This window comes from Muscardinus avellanarius (assembly GCF_963383645.1).
Source record: "Muscardinus avellanarius genome assembly, chromosome: 5".
NCBI lineage: Eukaryota > Metazoa > Chordata > Mammalia > Rodentia > Gliridae > Muscardinus > Muscardinus avellanarius.
In genome coordinates this window covers 119,086,341-119,112,490 of record NC_137790.1, presented here as the reverse complement: position 1 = coordinate 119,112,490, position 26,150 = coordinate 119,086,341, and the positions used below count along the sequence as shown (strand labels likewise).

General features: G+C 37.2%; 1 protein-coding gene across 1 annotated transcript in view; it reads left to right on the top strand.

Annotated features, from left to right (window-relative positions):
* Positions 1–320: 320 nt before the first annotated feature.
* GPR149 (G protein-coupled receptor 149) overlaps positions 321–26,150 on the top strand; it is a gene marked incomplete at both ends in the record, with an annotated part of 43,712 nt that continues 17,882 nt past the window's right edge. The window contains 3 exons of the mRNA XM_080696590.1: positions 321–1,283; positions 2,212–2,404; positions 8,500–8,951. Of these exons, the coding sequence (XP_080552716.1) occupies positions 321–1,283; positions 2,212–2,404; positions 8,500–8,951 (1,608 nt within the window). The remainder of the gene's footprint in view (positions 1,284–2,211; positions 2,405–8,499; positions 8,952–26,150) is intronic.

Here is a 26,150-nt window from a genome sequence, read left to right as displayed (position 1 = left end):
GACATCAGTGTTTTTCAATCTACCCGAGGAGTCTTTGCTTTCTTGCCTGAAATCTGATTGTGGATGGGAGTTTGGGGTTTGTTTGTCTTTTACTGGAAGGTTGAAAAGTTCCTTATCGATGCCTGAAGTGGATTTTGAAATATGGGTTGAGTCAGATCTAAAGGAGATATATGCCTGACCATTTCCTGCAGGACTGACGGGGGAAACATCTAGAGGGAGACTTGGTAGGAGAAATGACTTCTGGTTTTCAAGAGTCAGGCTTTATTTTGAGAAAATCATCAGACTCATTGAAAAGGGAAACTAAGTATTGATCAAGGACAATGCCTTTCTTTCTCAGTAACTTATCAACAAATGACTCTAGCCTGTGGAAGGAAAATCCTAATTCTACGGACCTTTTCAATTCACCAGGAACTCTGAATATATATCTTTTTTGCCTGACATGTTTAATGACTCTTGCAACCCTGGTCGGCAGCATCTTTTTACTAGTTTCCTTGCTGAATATGCAGAACAAAACAGTTGTGCCCTTGCTCGTGGCTTCCTGGTCTGTGGATGATCTCACGAGCGTCCTGTCTGTGACCATCTTCATGTTTTTGCAGTGGCCCCAAGAAAACCCTGGCTACTTCCAGTTTCTGTGCACCACCTCTGCCTTACTCTATCTATGCCAGGGGCTCTCCAGCAACTTGAAGGCGACTCTGCTAGTTTCCTACAACTTTTACACCATGCACAGGGCCGCGGGGAGCCAGGGAGCCTCTGGCAGTCCGGGCCAGGCACTGGGCGCTGCACTGACAGTCTGGGCCACCAGCCTGCTGCTCTCCGCGCTCCCGCTGTGCGGCTGGGGCGCCTTCGTGCGCACGCCCTGGGGCTGCCTGGCGGACTGCTCCAGCTCCTACGTGCTGGTCCTCTTCGTGGTGTACGCTATGGCCTTCGGACTCCTGGCGGGTTTCTCGGTGCCGCTCACTCACCAGTTGCTGTGCTCAGAAGAACCGCCGAGGCCCCACGCCAACTACCAGGAAATTTCCCGTGGAGCGTGCACTCCTGGGACCTCTCTTTCCCCATCCCCGGGGGAGGCTCCGGGGTCCGCTGTGCGGTGCACTGGTGGATGCTCCCCGAGTTTGGACGTCGCGTTTGGACCGGGTCCGCCCGCGGCCGCAGGGGCTGCAGCCGGGCGGCGGGAAGATCGGGGAACTCTCTGTGGCACCAGGAGCTTCACCAGGAGCCTGGCGCAGAAGCGCTTCGCTCTGATTCTAGCGCTGACAAAAGTGATTCTTTGGCTGCCCATGATGGTAAAATTGCACTTGCTCAGGAAGCACGCGCGCGCGCGTGTGCATGTGTGTGTGTGTGTGTGTGTGTGTGTGTGTGTGTGCCCGTGTGAGCGTGTGGGGGGAAGAGCGTCCCGGGTTTGGGGAGTTCCGGAAGGATGCTCAGTCTAGTCCGCTTTCAGAAGCACCTGCTCGGTTGTACAGGCGTGGCTGGAGGGTTGCGCGCCGGCAGGGCTGGTTAGCCTTGGGGCCTTTACTAAGCACTTCTCTCTGTGCATAACTGAGGGGCGCGGGGTGGGGGGCACTTTCGGTCGCAGGAGACTTAGTTTTCCTAGATCTGTCGTGGTCACGGGTGATCTCTCTCGCAGAGCAGAGTGTGTGAAAAGATTTTTCCTTTCAACCTTACGCGGGGTCCTTTCTCTGCCCCAGCCCTCCTGTTGAGGATGCCGCCCATCCCCAGCGGCAAGAGCCTGAGGAGAGGCGTGGTCGGCTCTTCTCTATGTCGGGGAGGAGACCGTACAGGCTTTTGTTCTAGCCTCCAGGGGCGAGCCCGGTGGAGGAGTGGGAGGAGTGTCGTGGCCTTCGGCCGTGTTAAGAGCTCGTGGGTGGAGATGAGGGGCCAGAAGGGGGCAAAGGCCATTGGAGTACAGGTCAGGGACAGACGCTGGCTTGTCTCCTCTGGTAGGGACCCCACCTGTAGACTGCGCTTCCCAGGTGGAAATCTGAATTGGCCGCAGGCTCCGGACCTGGCCTTCGAGAGTAGAAAGTACCCAAGACTAAGAGATCTGTGCACCAGGGCTCGGCCCATGGGTCCCCAGGGGTGCCAAGCATCGGCCTGGGTGCTGAGCTTAGTCAAGAAAGGTGCCTGTAGAAGAAGGGTCCTGGGGCTTGCGGGAAGGCTTGAGATGTGGAGAGGGATTGCGGGTTAGGTCAAGTTCTCTCGCCTTTGCAGATCCACATGGTGGTCAAGCACGCGATAGGGCTTCAGAGCTCTCCCTTTGAGACACTCAGCTTTCTACTGACTCTGCTGGCCACCACTGTGACCCCGGTATTTGTCTTGTCCAAACGCTGGAGCCACCTGCCTTGTGGCTGTATCATCAACTGCAGGCAGAACGCGGACTCAGTGGCACCTGATGGCAAAAAACGTAAGTCCTTGCCCGGCAGAGTTTGAGAGCAGCCTGTGCACTCAAGTGCAGTCAAGGAGCCTGTTCAGAAAGTTCCCGAGTTGGGGAAGAAGGGTCCAGGGCCAACGCAAATGGCAAACTGCAAGAAAAAAGTCATGATGAGAAACAATTCTTAGCACAGTGTTGCAGTAGGTTCAAATAAACAGGTTTTAAACAACCCCTGGGGGATTTTTACATTGGTGATTGTTTAAGGTAAAAAAGGAAGGGACCAATTTATCCCGCAGGGTAATGTCAACGAAGATTTTTTTGTTGGTATTACATCCATCACAGCTCTTAGCCCAGACCAGAAAATACCCCACCCAAGACTCATATGAGAAAGCAACACTGCTCAGAAGACTGCATCTGGAAAAAGATTATTAACTTTCTGAAAAGAATAAGAAAATCTCATTATGTGATAGCCCACTACTATTCAGTGGAACAGTGAGAAACATTGTTTTGCTGCTGGCTTTCTTCCAGGGATTTGGAGAGCTTTCGGAGTAAGTAATCAGAGTGCCTGATCAGGGTCCCAGAATGTGTTCCTCAGCTGTTAGAAACACGCACAGCTTAGCACCAGCCAACAAACAAAGCCCTCAGTTCCAAGATGGGACAAAGGTGACAGAGCTCATCATTGTTAGTGTATATATGAATCTAGCCATGTGTTTCACTTAAAAGTATGTATATATGTATTTTTTCCCTAAAGAGCACACCTAGAATGGGAATGAGAGGCAGAGCTAATCACAAAGGTCTCCACAGTGTAGTCATTCCATATTCTAAAACAGAAAAAGCCGAGGAATGCGCGGCATATTTAAATTTTTCAGGCAGGAAAGGATATGATTTTATTATAAACCAAATTAGGATGTTCTACCATTTAATAAATATAACATGATTTAGTATGTGCCAAATTATTATTATTATCATTATTATTTTATTATGTGTAGTACTAGGTACTGAGCCCAGAGGCATTCTACCTTCGAGTTATACCCCAACCCTATTGTACTTTTTATTTTGAAACAGGGTCTCAGTAAGTTGCAGTGGGCCTCACTAGTTTGCTGAGGCTTGCTGTGAACCTGCGGTGCTCCTGTCTCAGCCTCCCAAGTACTGTGATTATAGACATGAGCCACTGTGTCCCACTAGCATATGTTAAATAAACAGTTCCATTAATTGTTCTTTGTTCAGAATAGGCAAATGCCTTATTCTCTAACAGAGAAGAAAAGTTAAATAAAATCAGATCACCTAATACTATTTAAGGTCATAAAACTGGCAAGAATCAAATTATGTACTGTAGTAAATTCTACAACAGAATTGATTATAAATACTAACTCATCACCAACTGGGCATTTTTCATGTATTCATTAATACATTTAGAATTTAGAATGTCTACATATTTTTCAAGTGACAAAAAGGCTTTTATGGTCAAGTTTTATTGTTAATAGATGCGAATTCATTTTGTCTTTAAAAATGACCACAGAATTTATAATTATGGTGTGCTTCTGGAGATTAATATCCAGAGAAATAACTACAGAGAAAATTGATAATAAATTTTAATTCTTTAATATTTTAATTTTATTTTAAAATTTTTATTTAAAAAACAATAAATTTTATGCCCCACTTTTAAAGACAAAAGAAAATAAGAAATCATTTAAGAGCCTGTTATAACAGCCTAACAAATGTTAACATTTTTCCACTAATATATTGAATCAGTACTCTTAGGACATTTAGGATTGTGAGAGAAGAGTGTATTGGTCAAAAGGCTTAGTAAAGTATTTCAGAGCAGGAGTTTGTAGGAAGTGGGGAGTACCCATATAAGACTGAAAGCAAAGTATTTCACAAGACAGAAGAGCCTATAGCCAGCTAGCAGGATCAATGATCACATTAACATCATGTTCAAAATGAAAAATACGCCTTTCAAAGGAATATTTTCTTCTAAAATTGTCATGGGCTTTATTTGTATTTATTTTTAAATTCCAAAGAAGGACTGGAAATGTAAAGGCTTATTTTTAAAAACGAGTATGGTGGTGCCTGCTTGTAATCCCAGTACTTGGGAGGCTGAGACAAGAGGATCATAGATTCACGGCCAGCCTCAGCTACTTAGTGAGGTCCTAGAAACTTAGTGAGATGCTGTTTCAAAATAAAAGAATTCAAAAATAGGGCTGAGGTAGAATATAAAATAGCTCAGAGGTAGAATACTCCTGTGTTCAATCCTCAGTACCACACAAAAAAGTATAGTTTTAAAAATAAGACATTGTGAGCAATATTTGTTTAGCATGCTTATAATACAAATGGCTCCTTTTCCTCTTAGATCCAGGAGATGTCTTAGGGAAATCTTGAGAATAAGAAAGTGTTTTCACTGTACAGGAAACTGCCATAAATTTCCCTATTGCTAAGCTGACAACAGGGTTCTGAGGCCCCAAAGGTGGCTCATCCTCTAGTGGGCCAGGTGCTTCATCAGCTGTATGACTTTAATTCCATGGGAGTTTTGTGTTTAAACATTTTCTTGTTAGCAAACTAAGATCGCCTCTGTTTACATCTTTTTTAGTGGGCTTTAGAAGCGAGAAAGGAATTTTTTCTAATTCATTTACTATAGATTCATCTTTTAGATATAAAGACATATTATTTTACATCTCAGCTTCGCTGCATGGTAACTGAGCAACATGCAACCAGAAAATTAACATCAGTATTGAAAATTAATTTGCAGAAGGAAGAATTCTTCTCTGTTTCTGACAAATATCTGTATTACTAGTATCTCAGAGCAGAAGTGATTTTTAACACAGGTATCTCAGATGGTTGATATATAGGATGGCTATGGCTTTTATACTCATTTGGTTTGCCTGATATGCTCCTTTCTTCTCTTTTTTAATTAAACAAACAGCTGTAGTCAAATATTTATATAAAAAATTTCCAGCTTTTATTTTTTAACAAAATCATTTTGTCTAAGTGATGTAACATAGAGCATTTGTCTAAGTAATGTAACACTGAAAATTATTCATTTTATAAGCTGATGAAATTGTCTAAAATCATAATTGGCAAGAAGTGATTAAAAGCAAAAGATTGGAGCTACTTTATGTTTTGTGCACAGTTTTGGATTAGTGAAGTTCATGCATTGCAGAACAAATACATGATTTTCATAAATGAAGTATAGATCTCAAAATATAAAATGTTCTTTAAGTTTCTTGAAAATCATTAATCAATGAAAGATCTCTAACTACACAAAAAGTTTTAAAAACCACTCTACTGTTTTTTAAGTGGCATGAAAGTAGAAGTCAAGAACTCCAATATTTTCAAGGCCTTCCTCCTACAAAAAAATCAAAATTTAAAAAATATTCTATTAATATCATTTTCTGTCCAGCTAGTATGAAAAAGTCAAGGCTGTTCTGACACAAATATCCCCTACCACACCCAGCAAGACTTCTTCAAGTAGTTTCATTCATTCATTCACTTGCCCAGTGTATATCTGTTTGTTAGGGGAACATCTAAGAGTACATATCTATTTATTAAGGGGAGTATGTATCTACCCTGTGTTGCAGTTCTATGAGGAACAGGAAAAGTTCCCAGCACAAGGTCTACAAGTTGGTTTTGGCTCAAAGACATTTGTAAATAAAATTTTGTAGCTATTTTAAACAATTTTGATTACAGAGCCAGAAATTTAAGATCAGTTTGTTTAACATAAAACCTATATATGTGGTTTGCCTTGAAAAATCAGAATAGCTGACAACACATTCCCTATGCCTCCCAACACAGCAAGCTGCAGGTGAAGAGCCTGCATTAGACAGAGGTAGCTTTCACTTATTATAATATACTACCTTCTATTAATTATTAATGTTACTTAAATGGCTTCTATAAACATTCAAGGCTTTCTACCATTTATTAATAATCATTTTAAAATGACATAAGTCTTTGCCCTCAAGGATCTTAGAAATGATCACTTTTCACTCTAATACTAACATTTTCTTCAACATAGTTTTTATCCTTAACTGTGATTTTTAACATATTTTCTAAACCTATTTCTAACATGTTTTTAACATATTATCTCCTGCCCCTTATAATAACCACTAGTTACTCAAAATTGTTAATGCTGTGAAATACAACCTCTTATCTCCATTAGTTCCTCAGTCAAACTCTACCTTTAGTGGTAAGGAATATCAGTAACAACAGCAAAAACATGTTATACTATCTTTGACCTAAAAATAGCACATTCTGGTCATTCTGCTTACATTAATGTGTTTCTCACAGTAAAGCAACTTCATAGAGAGGACAGTAACTCATATTCTGAAATCAGTTAACTCCCAAGTAAAACTGTTTTTTACCAGAATCACTTAGGTAGGTTTCTTCTCGCAGCCTCAGTTTTCTCAACCATAAAAGCAGGACCAACAACTGTTGTGTTGTGTAGGGCTGTTGGTATGTTAAGTGACAAAGTCTGTGTGTCACTTGACCTTGGGCTGCTCTGCCATGACCCACTTTCTTTTCAGAGCCTGCTTCTCTCTGCCTCTTGTACCTCCCAACATGGAGGCGTGTTCCCCATCAACACATTCTGTACATTCCTTCAAAACTGTTCCTCATTTTTACTTTATGTATTTCAGAGTTTTAGTACACAGCTAGCAAAATATGTAGTCACTAACATCAATTTTATCAAGCATTAACCATAAAAATATCATTTTATGACATTTTCATTTTCTTACTGATCTTGAATTAGAAATATGTCACTTAGAGTTTTTTGGAGAAAAAGGAACCCAATCACTAATGAAATTATCCTTATAGCCCTTCACCTTTGACACTTTTAAGGAAGCTTAAAAATACTAATTTAATTCTACTGGACTACATTCTAGGGATAATATGCAGAACTATAAATAAGACATTACATTAAACATGAACCTCTGTTTCTACACGTCCATTTTCTTTGAATAGAAATTTTCTGGTTTGTATTCTGGCTCAGACAATAATGAATGATACTGATAAATTCAGTGTTCCAGTCAGAGAAATTGGTTTGTAAATCTTTGGTTCTGGGAACATTTCGGTAGTGGAGTCAGTCAGCATGTGAATGATACTAGGGTGTATTGTAAAATGAATCAAATTTTACTTATTCCCTTGGAAACTTTATAGTTTTTCATTTTTCCACCAAAGATAGCTAAATGTCTGGCTATAAAATACGGAGCTATCAAAGTAGAAAATTTCTTTGAAATAAGCCATGTTTTAAAAGATGAAAACCAAAACATAAAATTGGTTTTTGTCTACCACTTTGATATGATTTTATTCTAATATATGAAATAATTTAATATTGAATAACATTCACAAAATTGTATCACTTTCTGCCACATTTATTCTTGTTATTCAAATAAGACTTTGCATATCCACCAACTAACAGTATTCCCAACTAGAGTTCGAGCACATTATACTTTAGGTCTTAACATGTTTCATGTATTCCTGCTAAACTATCAATAATTAATAAAAACTTAGACACTATAAAATGCTTCAGGTCACAGAAGTGTACATATATTCACTTTAAAATCAATTTTTTCCAAATTTATTTTTATCATAAATGTGTGTTTTTCTTAAAGTTCAAAAACTGTATGGTGGCATAGTATAGCTTTTAGTGTATGCATTAATCCAATAATGTCAGAAGTATACATCAAAATTTTAAAACAGTTATATATGTTGATGATATTCTAAATTGAAGAAGGCTCCTTGCTAATTCATTTTTGGCAAAGTAAAAATTATGAACATTTTATTTTATATAAAGACATTTACAGAATTGGTGGACTAAAAAGCTAAAACTGAATGTATTTGAGAGTTTTATAGTTTATGTTTTTGTTGTTATGCAAAATTCAGTTAAAAACTGAAAGAGTCCTTCAGATTGTATTTCAAGCCTTTTGTGCAAGTGAGGAAAATTAGGCTTAGAGTGATATGATGATTGGTTTTGTAAGGAATAATTGCTTTGAAAAGTAGATTTGATAAAACTGAAGATAGTTTTAAACTCATAATATTCATATTAAATGCACTTCCTATTTATATTTTCTATGTAAATCCAACTATTGCTTATATCTACCTTACTAACCATAGAATTTTGTTATTGTTTCACTTAGCCAAGAGGAAAGGCTTTGAATTTAATCTATCGTTCCAACAAAGTTATGGAATTTATAGGATAGCACAGGAAGATTACTATGATGATGATGATGAAAATTCTATATCCTGTCACAACCTGATGAACTATGAGTGTGAAACTGTGAAAGACTCTGAGAGAGACAATCGGAATATCTTCAATGCTGTAAGAGTAGAAATCAGCACCACACCCTCTCTGGACAGCTCCATGTTACCCGGCATCAATAAATACACCAATACAGATACTGCAGAGGTGAAACATGTTTCTCACAAAGAAAAGGGTATATTTTCTGATAAAATAGGAAGTGATGTTAACCATGAAGAAACCACGTTTCTGGAAGGTCCGGACAGAAGATTATCTCATGAGGAAAATCAGAAACCAGACCTTTCCGACTGGGAGTGGTGTCGAAGTAAATCAGAGAGAACCCCTCGCCAGGTACAGTAAAAGCTATTCTTGCTGTAAAATCAAAAGTAAAATGAACATGATATATGTGAGAAAATTACCAGTAGCTTCTTTCATTTGAGCAATTCCAAGGGCAATTTTATTCACTTTAATTAATTTCCATACTTTTTATTTCAAGGAGTTTTTATGGAACTTTTAATTTTTAAATTAGTTTTGCAGTTTTACTCAAAATGTATACATTTTAGGATAGAGATAAATGGTCACTTTGAGAAGAGTAAGGCATCTTACTTAGTCTCAACTAATCTGCTTAAATCCAGATGAGATTCTCAAAACCCCCACTTTGGAGTTAAATTACTTGTAGATTTTATTTTTCTCTCCATCTCAGAAGTATCTCACAAGAGGTAAATATTTATATAAGTAGCAGTGAGGGGGTTGTATGTTCATTTGTCTGTCTTGCAAAAATTAGTCGCTCCCACACCCAGCAGAGAGAAAAATAATTATTTTACAATACATGCTAATGAATAATTGCAAATCTTGCCACATGCCCTATCTCCTTAAATATGGGAATTTGGTAATATTTTATAAAACAAATAATTTTCACATGAATCTTCTCTCATTCTCTACTAGATCTTTCTTTCTTTCTCTCTTTCTTTCTTTCTTTCTTTCTTTCTTTCTTTCTTTCTTTCTTTCTTTCTTTCTTACTTTCTTTCTTTTTGGTGGTACTGGGGTTCCAGGGAACCCTTCTACCTCCAGGTTACATTCCCAGACCTATTTTTATATTTTAATGTGGAAACAGGGTCTCTTAAGCCAGCAAGGCTGGCTTTAAACCTGCGCAATCCTCCTGTCTCCACCTCCCATGCGCAGAGATTACAAGTGTGTGCCACCATGCCTGGCTCTCTATTAGATTTCTAACTGCTGAGAATAAGGAGTCTTTTTTATTTTACTCAAATTACAGTATGATTTTGATTTAAGATTGTTATTTTCTCCAAACCCTCATCTCTGATAATTAAAGTTGACCTTGCTTTTTACCCTATTGATTTACTAGGATGGAGGAGGTTTTGATACATAATTTAGTGGGAATCTGAGTCTCCTTGCACCTACTTTCTATAATAAAAAACATGATACCAGAAATATTGTGTCATAAATAATAATTCTGAATTATTATTACCTTTTAACTTTCTAGAGTAGTCTTAAAAGGCAAAATTATGTTTTGAAATTTACTGATAGAGACCAGAGGCAGCACTAGCTTCAATAATCTGTTTAAATATTTTTATTTTCTTAAGTAATTTTCATACAAAACTATAGGAATGAACAGTCAGACTATTGTGGGTTGTTTAGACCAGATTTTCTCAAATTTTAATTGACAACCAAGTAAAATAGTGATCTCACTAAAATATGAAATTGTGGTTAACTAGACACAAGACCAACCAAGACTTGGGACTGCCAGTGAGCTTCCAGGTGATTCCTATGCAAAATGAAGGCTCCATCTTGAACCTACAGAGTCAAAATCCCCAGGTTGATTTGTATGTGCACCAAAGTTTAAAAAGCACTGCTCTTGGCTCATTTCCCTAGAGGATGGACACAAGTTCAAAAAGCAGTCATTTGATATATGCCCCCATAAAATAAAATAAGACTAAAAGAAGAAAAGTCCCAATATACATTTATTTTCCTTCTACCTAAAAAAATCTTTTTCATTTTTAAAAACAAACTACTGACAAATCAGGCACAAGATGTTAATATTTCCTGTGACATTATTTGCTTAATAATTGCAAATGCTTAAGCTGATCTCTGAGTAATTATTGACATTTTGTAATTGAAATGACCATAGTCAGCAAAGGCCACTTATCACCTCCTATTTGTAGCTTCCACCAAGTCATCCTAACACAAAGGACTGCCTGGAGCACAGATATTTTATTTTTAACTACCTCCATTCATTTGAAGTATTTAGTGCATTACTCACTGTTCAGAGAAGGAAAAATTATTACACTGCTTTCTTTAAAAAAATTGTATGACCAGAGAGACATGGGGAGCATGCCTGTAATCCCAGTACTTGGAAGGCTGAAACAGAAGGACCACAGGTTCAAGACCAGTCTCAGAAAATTAGCAAGAACCTGTTTCAAAATAAAAAAATAAACATATAAAACTCAACAGTAGAATGCCTCTGAGCTCAACGCCCTACCACACAATAAAAGTGTATGGACTTTATTGCTTTATGATTATAGAAGTAATATTTAATTATTGTGGAAAATTTAAAAATTGCTGATAAGCAAAGGGATAAAAAAACTCTTTCCAACCACCCAGACATAACCACTATTTATATTTTGTTCTATAAAACATTAGGCTCTTTCCTAGGCATATATTTTTACTTTTGACAAAAATGGGATCATGCTGTATGTGCTATTTTAGAATTTGTTTTTCACCACTCAACAGTATAATTCCATCTCATTTAAATTGCTCAAGCCCTTTGTCTTTGTGCCATTATCTGGTATAGGTTATTTAGAGTGCAGGTGCAATTACATCGATAGATGTAAGTTTGTTCTTAAGTATTTAAAATCTTGGAGGGTAAATCTAAGGGAGTTTCATTTTATTGCATAAGGGATATTTCGTAGCATTTTGTGATCCTCAGACTATGCATCTTTTGCTAGGTCAGGATCTATGCCTGCTGCTAGTGGTAACACAGTCCACAAAACAGACATCTTCTCTGCCCTCATGAAGTTTATTTGTAACATAAAAAAGAAAAATAAATCTAGTAAGTAGATAATATAGTAAAAGTGTCTAACAGGAAACCTAGGAAAGGCTTTTCAGAGAACAAGGCATTTCTGAATGTGAAGCATAAGTCAGATTTAGTGGGAACACATCCAAGAAGAGATGTCAGACTCCAAAGCCATCTATGTTGTATAATTCCTCTATCTCCATAATGTTATTTTAAGGGAGGGAAGAAGACAACCATCCCTCCCCAATCTGTTTTCTCAAATCTCCTGAGTTTAAATTCCCATTGGATATTTCAAGGTTGCCAACAGAACTCTTACCAACAGCATACAGCTTAATGCCATGACCTTAGGAAACTTTTTTTTTACAACTTATGATTCATTGTAGTAAAGATGAGGCAGGAATCACTCAAAAATTAGTTCACCTAGTTCAATAGAATACAGTACTGTGCCTCCAGGAAAAGCTACATGACATATGTATATATAGAAAGAACAATCAGACTGACAGTCTTGTAGAAGGCATATCATATTGTTATTTGCCCAGAAGGCTCACTGGTTTTCCACCAGAGAGAATATTTAATAAAGTGGCTTTGAGAGCACCTGTGAAGTGTATAGAGGAGGACATCAGGAGCTTCCCCAAGTTCCCACTGGCACAGAATGTCATCTAAGGCAAGTACTGTCACTTCTCTGGCTGAGAGTAACCTCATAGAACAGCTGTGATGATGCAATATTGTGGTATAGATGATCTCAGACAAACACAACCATCGACATAGTGTATGACCATGATAATACATATAAAACCATCAGTTGGGGAACATCTAGACATGTGTATATGCCATGTGCTAGGGCCTCTATAACATGCTGTTGAATGAGTGGATGCACATCAGAGAGAGCAACTGTGCAGTTCAAGCTGAGTATGGAGGTAACTTAAGTGTTAGTGATAGAATTGTTTTCCTGCTGCCTTGCAAAGAACACTCAGAGTGTCAAATACTGGACCAAGATTTTCTAACAATAATATCACAGTAATACCTCAGGCCATTCTTTTACAAGCTCTAACAGTCGTAGCTGAGTAACTGAGCCATCCATCTCTGGGACACAGGGAAGTTGCCAACAGCCCTGGAAACATTCAGGGGATTTTTATTCCAACATGGAGACCCATGTTTCAGGTGAACTTTAGTTCCAAGATAAGATCCAGAGTGACCAGAAAGGAAGATTTCAAGCCCAGTTTAAAGATAATTACACCAAGTGATGATCAACAGTTTTTAAGTACTTGTGGAAAAATAGGTTATATCTGGCTATTCTTATTTTCAAAATATTCACTTTATAGAATCTGTTTTTTATGATTACTTAAGCTCAACTTGTACATAAAATTTTGTTTGTTTCACAAATGTGGTAAAAAAAAATTCATTGGAGCCTGAAGTTTGGATAGAATATTCATGTGAGCCTGAGTTCTTATCTTTAATGAGCCTAACATCTGGAAAAATACCTACTAAAGAAAAATATCCCACATCCAGCAAGTGGTTCTCATTCCCACCTGAACCTTAAAATTATATATGGAACTGAGTGTGGTAGTGCATGCCTGTAATTCCAGTACTTGGGAGGCTGAGACATCCCAGGTTTAAGGACAGCCCCAACAATGTAGCACAAAATATTTTTTTTTTTTTTTGGTGGTTGTACTGGGGTTCCTGAAAACCCTTCTACCTCCAGGATACACTCCCAGACTTATTTTATATATTCTTTTATTTGGAAACAGGGTCTCTTAAGCCAGCAAGGATGGCTTCGAACCAACACTATCCTCCTGTCTCTGCCTCCCTAGTGTCGGGATTACAAGTGTGCACCACCACGCCCGGCACAAAATAATTTTTAAAAGGGCTGGGGGTGTAGCTCAGAGGTAGAATCAACACCCAGGCCCCAATTTGGACTAACCAAATGAATCTCAGCAGATTGTTTCTGGATTTGAAGTTTTTGAACCAATGATTTCAATAAGCAGTTTACATTAAACATAACTAGGACATCCTTTATAACCCCAAAGTCAAAGTCATGAGAAAAAGCACCCTGGTTCTAGTTAAATCCCTTCTCCCTCCTCTTATTTTTATTGGAATCACATTTGGCTCCATAAATGGGATGAGACATCATTAAATACTTTAATCTCAGCAAATGGCAAAAACTAAGCCTCCAGTCCTTCTTCAGCCCACCAAGTCAATCAAGTGGTAATAATCATGAGCATCCCAAACAAGAGATCCTGCTTCCTCTGAGTCAGTTCCCACACTGGTGAGATGAGTCACAGCCACTGTTAATTATTTGGGATCCAGGAGTACATATGGAAACAGTTGGGCTTTTGAACTCCTCATTTCAGCCGGATTCCAATTCTAGTAATTATTTTGCTTACCTCATCTCCCTAGAACATTACAAGTTTTTGTAGTTACTTTCTTTTAAGTTACAGTCAAAACTTCCTGTTTTTAATTTTATTTATTTATTTATTTATTTATTTATTTATTTATTTATTTTGGTGGTACTGGGGGTGGAACCCAGAGGCTTTCTATCTCCGGGCTATACTCCCAGACCTATTTTATACTTTATTTGGAAACAGGGTCTCACTAAGTTGCTGAGAGTCTCACTAAGTAGCTGAGGCTGGCTTCGAACCTGTGCGATTCTCCTGTCTCAGCCTCCCAAGCGTGCGCCACCACACCTGGCTATTTTATTTTATTTTTATACTGAGGATTGAATCCAGGGGCCTTCTACCTAGCTACACCTCCAGCCCTATTTTATTTTTTATTTTGAAACAGGGTCTTACTAGTACATGTCAGTTGATTTGTTTCCTTCCACATGCAATTGAACTAAGATTAATATTCCAGTGGGGAAAATTGTGTGTGTGTGTGTGTGTGTGTGTTTTCACATACATATTTATTCGTGTATATATATGTAAATTTTTAAATTTTATAAATTTGACTAATATAAAGAATGCATGACACATTGTTTACAAATAACATTTAAATGTTTGATTACTATTTATCATATTACTCTCCTGGTCTCTCTCCTAATTTTCATGAGGTCCCTTTTCTTCTTTTTTTGGCCTAGCTTCCACATCTTCAGGCCTATTTAGGCTTGCAGGTTAGTACTTCACTGTTGAGGATGATGTTTGCTATGAGCTCTTCATACATGGCCTCTTTCATAATGAGGACATTTTCTTTTCCCAGCTTGTTAAGAGTTCCTAATATGAATGGTTGTTGAATTTTAGCAACACATTCACTGCTATTGAGTTGATCACATAATTTTTAATCCTTCATCGTGTTAATGTGTGGTATAATATCTTAATAAAACTTCATTTGTTGAACTATGATTGCATCTCAGGATTAAAGGATACTTGGTTCAAGGTGTAAGATCCTTTTAGTAAGGTGATGAATTTGGCTTGGTACTTTTTATTTATTTATTTATTTAGTGTGTGTGGTACTGGAGTTCCTGAAAGCCCTTCTACCTCTGGGCTACACTCCTAGACCTATTCTTTAATACTTTTTATTTGGAAACAGGGTCTCTTAAGCCAGCATGGCTGGCTTTGAACCTGTGCGATCCTCCTGTCTCCACCTCCCAAGTACGGGGATTACAAGTGTGCACTACCACTCCTGGCTTGGCTTGGTACTTTTGTTGAAGACATTTACATTTATATTCATTATGATTATTGACCCATAGTTTTCTTTTCTTGTGGTATTTCTGCCTGGATTTTGTATCAGGGTAATGCTGGCCTCATAAAATTAATTTGAAAGTGTCCTATCCTCTTCAATTTTTAAGAAGAGATTCAGAAGTGAATGACTTCAATTCTTCTCTGTATGTTCGGTAGAAATCACTAATGAAGCCATTGGCCTCAGGCTTTTCTCTTTTGGAGGTTTTTTATTACTGATTCAATCTCCCTGTTGGTTATAGGTCTGTTCAGAATTTATGTCTCTTCATGACTCAGTCTTGGTAGATAAGATGTTTCTAGGAATTTATCTACTTCTTCTATGTAATATACTTTGTTGGCATGTAGTTGCTTATAGTAGTTTGTTTTTAGTATAGTAAATGGTTTATCTTGTTTATACTTTCAAAGATCCAACTGTCAGTTTCATCATTTCCCATTGCTTTTCTATTCTCTATTTCATTTTTTGTTTGATTGTACTGGGGACTGAACTCAGGGGCATTCTATCTTCAAGCTACACCTTTTCAAGCCTTTTGAATTTTTTGTTTTGAAATAGGGTCTCACTAGTTTGCTGAGAGTATATGTTGTGAAACTGTCCATAAACCTGCGATCTTCCTGTCTCAGTCTTCCAAGTATTAGGATTACAGGTGTGCACCACTATGCCTGTATCTATTTCATTTGTTTTTGCTCTAATCTTTATTATTTATTCATACTTCAAACTTTAGGCTTGGTTTATTCTTTTTCTAGTTCCTTGAGGTGTGAAGTTTGGTTGTTGATTTGAGAACTTATTTCAAAGTATAATCATAGAACATAGGCTGATAGCGCAGGTCAAGTGAAAACATTTCCAGTTATGCTTTGTTTTTCTCCTTAGGACAGATGTTTCAGAACTCTGGAAAGTTCCTGGAGCTTGCTTGAAGTAATGTTAGTATTGTACCATAAGAAACTCTAGTCCTTTAGATATGTTTCATTTGTTTTTCACCATTCCTATGAGGTAGGAAAAAGTACAACCTTTTGAAGTTTAATTACATTGAACCCAGGAAATAATTTAGGTTTACTAATCAGATCACCAAAGTTCCTCAATCTTATATTTTCTTCAGCAACATCTTTCACATAAATAATTTGTTCATGGAGAATGCACAGTCTCTCTAAGGCAGGGCCTAGTGAGATAAAAGAGCGAGAGGTGGTCTCTTCCAGAGGGGATATACAAATTTCTTTATAGAATTGATTTATACTACAAAGGGCTTCCTATGCAATAGGGAGATGAATACAGGCTCTGCTTTGGACCTCTGAACTTCGCTTTTAAAATATCTGAACCAAAAGCTCTTTGTTATGATCATGGAATCACACTGTGAGATAGTGTCCTCCACCCCCACCCCTAGCCTAGCCCTCAACAGAGCATGCCCTTGAGATCATGGTGGGTGCTTGTCAGGCTAACCTTTTATACTGTTGTAAACAAAGGTACATGAATACTTGGATCCTTAGACATGGCTTCTAGCTTATCTCTTTGCCATTATGCAATGTTACTGTGGGCCTTTGAAGTCATACCTGGGTGCCTCAAATTTGGCACTTTTTACTTCTGATCCACAGCTATTGTGTGACTTATTTTTGACCCTCAGTTCATCAACTGAAAGGGAAGATAAGAATATTTGCCTTATACCGTACTGAGGTGAAACCAGCTGAAAATATGAAATAATTTTCAAATATTAGGTGTTTACTTTTCATTAAATATGTATTCATTAATGTTCAACTAATATTTGTTATGAGCCATTAATAATTTCCCTTATCTGCACCTAAAGAATCAGAACATTACAGAAATTTGTAAAAGTTACTGCATTGGACATTCACTGGAGATCTCTGGATTTATGCTATGCCTTAACCAGGTAGAGCCCATTTATAAACCTGAGGATAAACAAAAAAGGAAGCTCCCTAAAAACACACAGCTAGTAAATAGCATGATCAGGTTTTGCCTAGAGTGTCAGCCTCTAGGATTCACTTTCAGCTCTGTTTTTAACCCTACTTACTCCCTCCAAGAAGCTATGAAATGGCTGGGAAGTCATTAGAAAAGAGGATTTATTAAAAAATATATAAAGAGTCTGAACCCAAGGGTTCTGTAGTTGAAGTTTTTCTTCTGAGTTTTCAGCTTCTTTGTGCTCAGAATCAGTATATAAATTATTTCAGTCCACTCCACATGAAATTTGTTTTTAATCTCCCAAGAGTACCCAGGGACTGGGGGGTGATAATCAAATTCATCATCACCAGCTCTGCCCAACAGAAAATATAGCATGAGTATCTTTTCAGCAAATTATATATCTAACAACATGTAAACATTAAATCTCAAGACATAACAACTTCCCCAGATGCAACTCGAAACTCAAAATATGCATGATACACTTATACTATTAAGAGAGTATAAGTATGGTAGCACTTGCCCATAATCCTAACTACTTGGGAGCCTGAGGTTGGAAGATTGCATGTTGGAGCCAGCCTGGGCAACATAGTGAAATCCCCACCTCAAAAAGAAAGCATTAGTATTTTTAATTACATATACCCATACATGGAGTTATATATAGATATATGCACACATATAATTATGTATATATATATATATATATATATATATATATATATAATCTCCCAAGCTACAAGTATTTAGTCAACCATACCCACAAAATGAATTCTATGCATTCAAGTTCATAGATTATTTACATGTCCCTTTTGGATTAGTCCATAGATGATTTTAGAAGAGAGAGCACTGACTCCCACATTGCCCCTTCTGGTTAGAAGAAACACTGACAACTAATTATTCTACAGCCAAAATGAGTGGTCATCCTGATAATGGAATCCCATTATCAGGTAGCTCTATCAAGTAGCTCTATCTTGACACAGAGTGATTATACTTTAAAGCAAGTACACTCCAGAACCCTGAATGGCTTTCTTATTGCTGAGCAAAACTGGACTGTGGCCCTGAAACTCATTAATAAGGCCAGCCCAATGCCTTTGTTTTCTCGCTTGAAAAATGAGGCAGTTCATCTGGGCATGGCGGTGCACGCCTATAATCTTAGTACTGGGGAAGCTGAGACAGAAGCACCCCAGGTTTGAAGACAGCTTCAGCAAGTAGTGAGACTCATCAACCTAGTGAGACCATTTCAAAATAAAAATAAAATAGGGCTGGGTGTATGTGTGGCTCAGCAGTGGAGTTCCCCTGAGTTCAATCCCCAGGATCACACACACACACACACACACACACACACACACACACACACACACATGCACAATTGAGGCATTTGAGAAAAAGAGGAAGTTTGAAACTAGGTAACCTTGGGTCTTTTCCATTCTAAAATGCTATGGTAATTCTCTAATAGATTTCAAAGTTCCCAGATTCCACGTCAAAAAGCTGCTTTCCAGAGTATTAAAGTTCCCTCCCCCCGTTACATAAGTCTAAATTTTAGGTTCCAAGGGAGCTATATAATTGCCTCAGTTGGTATTTTTATTGAAGTTGTTTATATCTGCTACAGATATAAACATGTACCCTAAGGCACATGTACCCTATGTCAGTTAGTGATGTGTCAAATAGACTTTAGTTTTCAATTAATTTTTTATGTTCCAGGTGTTTCTAATTGCTTTATATAATTAAAGAGCCTAAAAATATACAAACAATGAGAAAATTATTTGCTTTGCTATTAATACTTTTGCTTTTTAAGTTTAGTTTACTGGTAATGAAATCTCACCGGAGGCTTTAGAAAAATGCCAGTAGGTTTTTAATCTTCTTGCTTTTCTAAACCCCTCTGAGCTTGCAGCACTCTGAGTACAAAGGCTGTTGTTTTAGTTTATTCTCTTGGATGCAACTTTCTTCCGGTCGAAGACTGTGTGGGCTGCTATAACTGAATTCTATAAATAACAAAAATTTATTTCTCCCAGTTCTGGAGTTTGTGAAGTCCAGCTCAAGGCATCAGCAGATTCAGTGTGTGATGAAGGCTTGCTTTTAGGTTCATAGATGATCAGCTTCTTGCTGTGTCCACCTAGGTAGAAGAGGAAAACAAACTCCTTTGGGCATACTTTTTAATCCCATTCATAAGGTCAAGCTAACCCCCAAAGCCTATGCCTTCCAACATTGTTCCTAGGAGGTTAGGACTTCAATGTATGAATTTGGGGGCAGGGCATAGATATTCATCCCATAGGATCTCCTCAAAGAGCAGGAGTGACCATGGTACTTCTGTTTCTCAAGCACATGTCCTTGGAATATGGGACTCTGAGTACATTAAAAAAAGTCACAACTTTGTCATGAGAAAGGTCATAAATGACTTGACAAGTTTTTAAGGGTTCACATCTAACTATATCAAGTCAAGAAGGATATTTTAAGCTACATTAGTGTGTCCAGCTCCATATGCACTGTGAAGGACTCAGAAGAAAAGTAAGAATTAAAAATATTGCCTTTTTTTGGGTGCAATGGGGCTTTCCATAACCAAGGGTTCACATCTATGGATTAAGCCAACTGCAGATTGAAATATTGGGGGATAAAATTGCATCTTTATTGAACATGCACACTTTTCCTTGTCATTATTCACCAAACAATATAGTATAACAATATTTACATAGCACTTATATTGTACTAGATGTTATAAGCAAACTAGAGGTGGTTTAAAGTATGCAAGTGGAAGTGTCTAGGTTACATACAAATACTACACTATTTTATACAGGGATCTTGAGAATCTGTGGATTTGGGTATCCACACAGATTTATAGATCCATCTCCCTACAGATATTAAGGGTCTTGTGTATTCCCATAACCACTTGCCCTTGGCTGAGCCCTGCTACATCTGCCCCTGGTATTGACTGGAGAAGGCCACTCCCTTGAGTAGCTGTCTTCTCTGTATGACTGAAACACCAATTACTGGCCTTCCTGCCCTACCCAAGTGGAGTCCTAGAGTGCTAAGACCTACCTTCTCCTCCCAGCACTCTCCTCAGTATCACTTTTGAATCTCAGGCTGCAACAGAGCCAAAGGCCTATGCTCTTTTACTTTCAAGATACAGTTTTTAAATAAAATAATAACAGTTATAAGACATCTTGAACACTCCTAGGGAAATTTATTGAGATTAATCCTCTATGTTGAAAAAATCATTCTGGCATTTAATAGAACAACCTCTATTTGAAAATTTCTTTTCATTTGAATAAAAGTAGTTGAGCAAAAATGTAGACAATGTTAGAATCTATTTGATTCATTTGGGTTGAGAATAATTTCTTCTACTGTCTCTTTTGGACAAATACATAGTCCTAAAAAACTTGTTCTATGAGTTAATATATTTTTTAGAAAACGTCACCCAGCACAAAATTTAATTTTGAGTATTATGATTTCACAACATGATTTCACTGCTCTACATCAATTGTTATGTTAGTTCTACCATGCATCTTAAAGTATGTTTTATGTTGCAGATAAAGTATGTTTGTTTTATGTTCACTCTAAACACCTGGGCATGGTGGCACACATCTGTAATCCCAGTACATGGGAGACAGAGATAGGAGAATCACAGATTTGAGGTCAGCCTCAGGAACTTAGCAAGACCTTGTTTCTAAATAAAATATATAAAAGGCTTAGTGTGTGTGTGTGTGTGTGTGTGTGTGTGTGTGTGTGTGTGTTACTGGGGATTGAACCCAGGGGGCATTCTATCTATGAGCTACATTCCCATCCCTATTTATTTATTTTTTTAATTTTAAAACAAAATCTAAGTTGAGGAGGTACCTTACTAACTTGCTCAGGCTGGCTGAGAATTTGGGATCCTCCTGTCTCAGCCTCCCAAGTACTGGGATTACATGCATGCACTACCACTATATATATATATATATATATATATATATATATATATATATATATATATATGTGTGTGTGTGTGTGTGTGTGTGTTTGTGTGTATATTTGTGTATATATGTGTGTATGAATAGATAAATACTTAAATGTATATATCTTATACATTTAAGATATTTAAGATATCTCAAAAGCATCTGACATTCAAGACATTAAAGAAAAAATAATTTTGGTGGTACTGGGGGTGGAACCCAGGGGCTTTTTTACCTCCAGGCTTTTAAAGCTGAGAGCACATTAGCACTGTCTAGTGATGTCCAGTTCCCATCCACCTTAATTAAATCAAAAGCTTTGAGTGTGGAATACTGGTGTTTGTGTTTTTTAAATTTCACCCAAGAGATTATAATGAGTATTACGATTTGAAAAACACTGGTTTACAGCATACTATCTATGAGATTCAAGAAATGGAATAGCTGTAAGAGTGTTCCTTCAACTCTTTCTGTTCCTGGAGCTTGGATGTTGGTGTTGATGTTCCTGTGTCTGACATTGGCTTAGCTCTGAAGATGCTGGGCTTTAGTTTGCTTGAGATTTATTTGGACACCTGAGATAACAGCAAGTGGACTTTCTTTAACAAAGAAAATATACATGTAAAAAACTATATGAAACCAGGCGTGGTGGCACATGCTTGCAATCTCAGCATTTGGGAAACTGAGAGACAGGAGGATTCATGGTTTGTGGACAGCCTCATCTACTTAGTGAGACCCTCTGCAACTCAGTGAGACCCTGTTTCAACTCAGTGAGACCCTGTTTCAAAGTAAAAAATAAAAAATAGGGCTGAGGGTGTATCTAAGAGGTAAAATACCCCTGGATTCTATCTCCAGTACCACAAAAACTATATGAATAATCTAACCCTTAAATGTCCACATAGAATCAGATATTGGAAGCTTGAATTTATTTAGACACATCAATTCTGACCTTAAGGTCATTAATTTGTGATAATTATTAGTTCATAATATTAATGTTGAAACACATTTATTTCTAAAATAACAGAACAATTGATCTGGGGAGGCATTAATGGACTTTTATTTTTTTAAGAATAAGTGATTCTTTTTGCATAAAGACATTAGGAAGGAATATTTTCCTAAGCCAGATTCTCCTCAGTACAAATGATGCTTATTTCAGTTTTATCTTTCACGATCAACTATCTCTGCATTTTAGTTAAATTATAATAAAAGTGCTTTAAGAAGATTTAGCAATTGGTATGGCACGGTTTCTTTGACACTTGGTGTTATTTAATGAAATAATTAAGACAAGCATCTAGATAATGAAACAGGTCCATTCCTTCCAGAATGAGTTACTTTGGGGATTATCTGTGCTTTGTTTCCATTCTGTGAGTGCAGCACTATGATCCCGTGTGTATGCTTAACAGCCAACTGAGAATGGTATATCATAGCTGGAGCTTTAGAAAGAGAGGTAGAGGAGACGACAATGCTTCATTAAGTAACAAAAGGGTTGTAATTATCTTTTTATTATTTTTATGTAAAAGAGAGTTTTAAATATTTCTAAAATAAAAAATACTGTTTCAGTTCTAAAATCCACATAAATAAGTAATTTAATATAATTACTTAAGTGTAGGTATTAGTAGTTTGAAGAAGTGGAGTTTTGTGGTGAGATACTGTTTGCTCCTTTCCTGCTTGTGTAATTTCATTTTGCTTTCTCCCTATCTATGTTAAATGACTGTGGTAGCAGTGGGGGTTTGGGATACAGGCTTAAGTTCCAATATTAGGGCAAAACTTCTCACCAAACAATAATTTCACAATCAATTATTTTTTTCTACATTGTGATAAAATACATACAGTTAACTCACTGAGCATACATTCACAGAATAAAAGTGCTACACACTACACAAACACACACACACACACACACATACACACACACACACTATACTGGGGATTCTACCTCCAAGACACACCCCCAGCCTTTTTATGTTTTATTTTGAAATAGGGTCATGTTAAATTGCTAACGCTGACTTTGAACCTGTGATCCTTTTGTTTTAGCCTCCCAAGTACTGGGATTACAGGTGTGTGCCATTGTTCTTTGATCTGAACAGTATTAACACTTGCAAGTTTTACCAATGGAAAACTACACTCACATTGACACACACACATCACTTTATCAGAGGTGTTAAAAAACAAGAGCAACTGAGATAAACTGTACTGGAAGCAAACATTTATATTCACTTACCATATGTGCCTGGTCTTTTGATTTTCCCCCAAAATAGAAGAGCTGTTGGGTGTTATTATGTTGTTACTTTTATTGTTGGAGTTGTCTATTTTTGTTTCTACAGAAAAGATGAAGAGAAATTACACATGCATATGTACACACACACACAAACACACACACCAAGATTTAGTCTGTTTAAACCTTGTGTTTTTTAGTGGAGAGAATGTTATAAGCAGCAGCACAAAAAAGCAGCAGTGTTTCAGGAGTTATTTGATTTTAAAATTTACTATAAAGACAGTAATCAAGACAGGTTTGGGACTAGCATAACAATAGAAGATAGATGATAGATAGATAGATAGGAAATTGATTTATGACACAGATGACTCACATTATTATGGGAAGCAAAGAGATCCCATGATATACCATCTACATCATGGAAAATATCTACATCATGGAAAATAGAAAAAACCTGGAAAACGTGAGGTGTAATTCAGTCCAAGTCCAAAAAGCCCGGGAACCAAAGGATCCAACAGATGCATCTGGAGGCCAAAGGTCGGAGGACGGGACTGATGATGTAAGTCCTGCTTCACATTTAAAGCCCTGAGAAGCAGTGAAGATGTCTGAGGGCAGGGAAAGGTGGGGGTTCCAGAAAACTATTTGGTTTTTCTTAGACTTTTCATTGTGTTCAAACCCTCAGTGATTGGATAAACACACTGGTATTGGTAAGAGCAGTATTCTTTATTCTATATGCTTATCAAATGCTAATTTCTCCCAGATATAGGCCTAAAGACTAAGCCATAAATAATGCTTTATCAGCTATGTGGGCATTACTGAGTACTGTCAAATATTAATATATAGTTAACTTCACTTTTTATCATCGGGTATATAAAATACATCCATATCAGCATAATTTTCAGCATAATTTATCTATTATGATTTCTGTTACACCTAAATGCCACTAGGAAATATAATTTAATTCTTTATAGTTTTCAATATTAGGATACATTCAGCATGTTAAAAGCTAATATTCGGGTACCTATTTCTCTGGTGAAAAAAAATGTTCAGTTTCAAGTTAAAAAAATAGCCTGAAGGTACTCTGGGTCATAATTCATACAGATTTAATACTAAGAAAATATCCTATAGTAATCTATAATAATGGTATTGAATAAAGCTCAATAAGGAGATAAAATTTGTAAAAAGATTAACATCATTTGAAAAAATACAATATTTACAAAATGTAATATTTGTCATAAAACTATTGAGGACAAAATATTCTCCAATCACTTGTTAAATATTTTAAGGTTACATTTTTTATTAAATACAAAGTTTCATATTAACACAGAGAGTGTTCCTTACTTGCAAAACAAAAGGAAATAAGCAATATTAAAAGTTGGCTCTTAGGTGAACATTTGAATTAAAATTTTATATTAAATATTTCCTCGGGAGCATATGATATTGAATTTTCATGAACAAACTCTGTCCAAAGCTGCTCTATAGCTAGTTTCAAATATTTATCTTTGCTCAAACTATACCACATCAAACATCTGGGAGGGCTAACCAGAGAAAGGTACTAATAAGTACCACTACAACTGCAGATTGTTAGGAGGGGACAACTGTCGGAAATGGCGGTAAGTTTTCTGAGCCCTTTCCAATTACTTTTTGAGGACCAAAGCCTGCCTCTCTGATCATGTTCTCAGAGAAGTAGGAGGGAAACAGGCTGGTAGGCAGCTGCTTTTGCATCTCGTCTTGCTTGTGTCCTTTGGTGGGCCTAGATATACTAATCCAATTAGTATATCCAAGATATACTAATCCAAGTAAATATGATATGTTAAATATCGTGACTTTCATTTTCATGCATTTTAACCAACCCTGGTTTGAGAATCTGGAGTATCCCTGTATTCCTGGGTACTGTATGAGATCAGCAACCTCACCTCCAGCCTCCTGCCCTCTGGGGATTCTTGAGAAATACTAAGATTGATATATAACTGACTCACAGAAGATTTTTTTTAAATGGGTCAGGCAAACAAATCTAAGTACCCAAAAGACATGTTCTAGTTATTTTTCTGATTTTCTCCCATTTTTATATTAAACATAAAGATTAAAATTGTTCCTTCCATTTAACTTAATTTTCTGTTCAGTTATTAGTTGGACATATATATATATATATATATATATATATATATATGTCCAATAAATCAGTACCAGGTACATATATATATATATATATGTACCTGGTACTGATTTACATACTAAGAATGTAGCAATGAATAATCATCTACTCTCTTCATGGTATTTTATTTTTATCTACAATCTCGCACATAAGACTGATGGACAGGAGCTGAGATGCAGATGTCAGAATAAAGGACTTTTTTTGTGTGGGTCTGAGGATGGAACCTAGGTGCATTCAACCTCCGAGATATACCCCCTGCCCTATTTTTTATTCTTTATTTTGAAACAGGGTCTCAGCTTCCCAAATGCTGGGATTACAAGCATGCGCCACCACGCCTGGCTTAAAAGACTCTTGAAATAAGCAGAAAAGGATATGGAATTCTGGATTCAGGCCATATATGCTCTTGTCTAGGTTTTCAACATACAAGAAGGTGGAAGTCAGGACAAGCTGTTTCTATCATATCTGTTCCTAATATATATAATGGCATTTTTTTAACAAAAAGTAATCTAATTGCCAGTTCTGACACCTAAGACAAAAAAGTTTTATAAAACTTGGACTGTCAGTTAAAATCAAGGCTATGTGGTACAAGTACTTGGCAAGCCCTGATGAAGGCCCATGGGTCTCTTTTAAATCTCCCAAGGGCTTCTCAAGGTGGATTTCA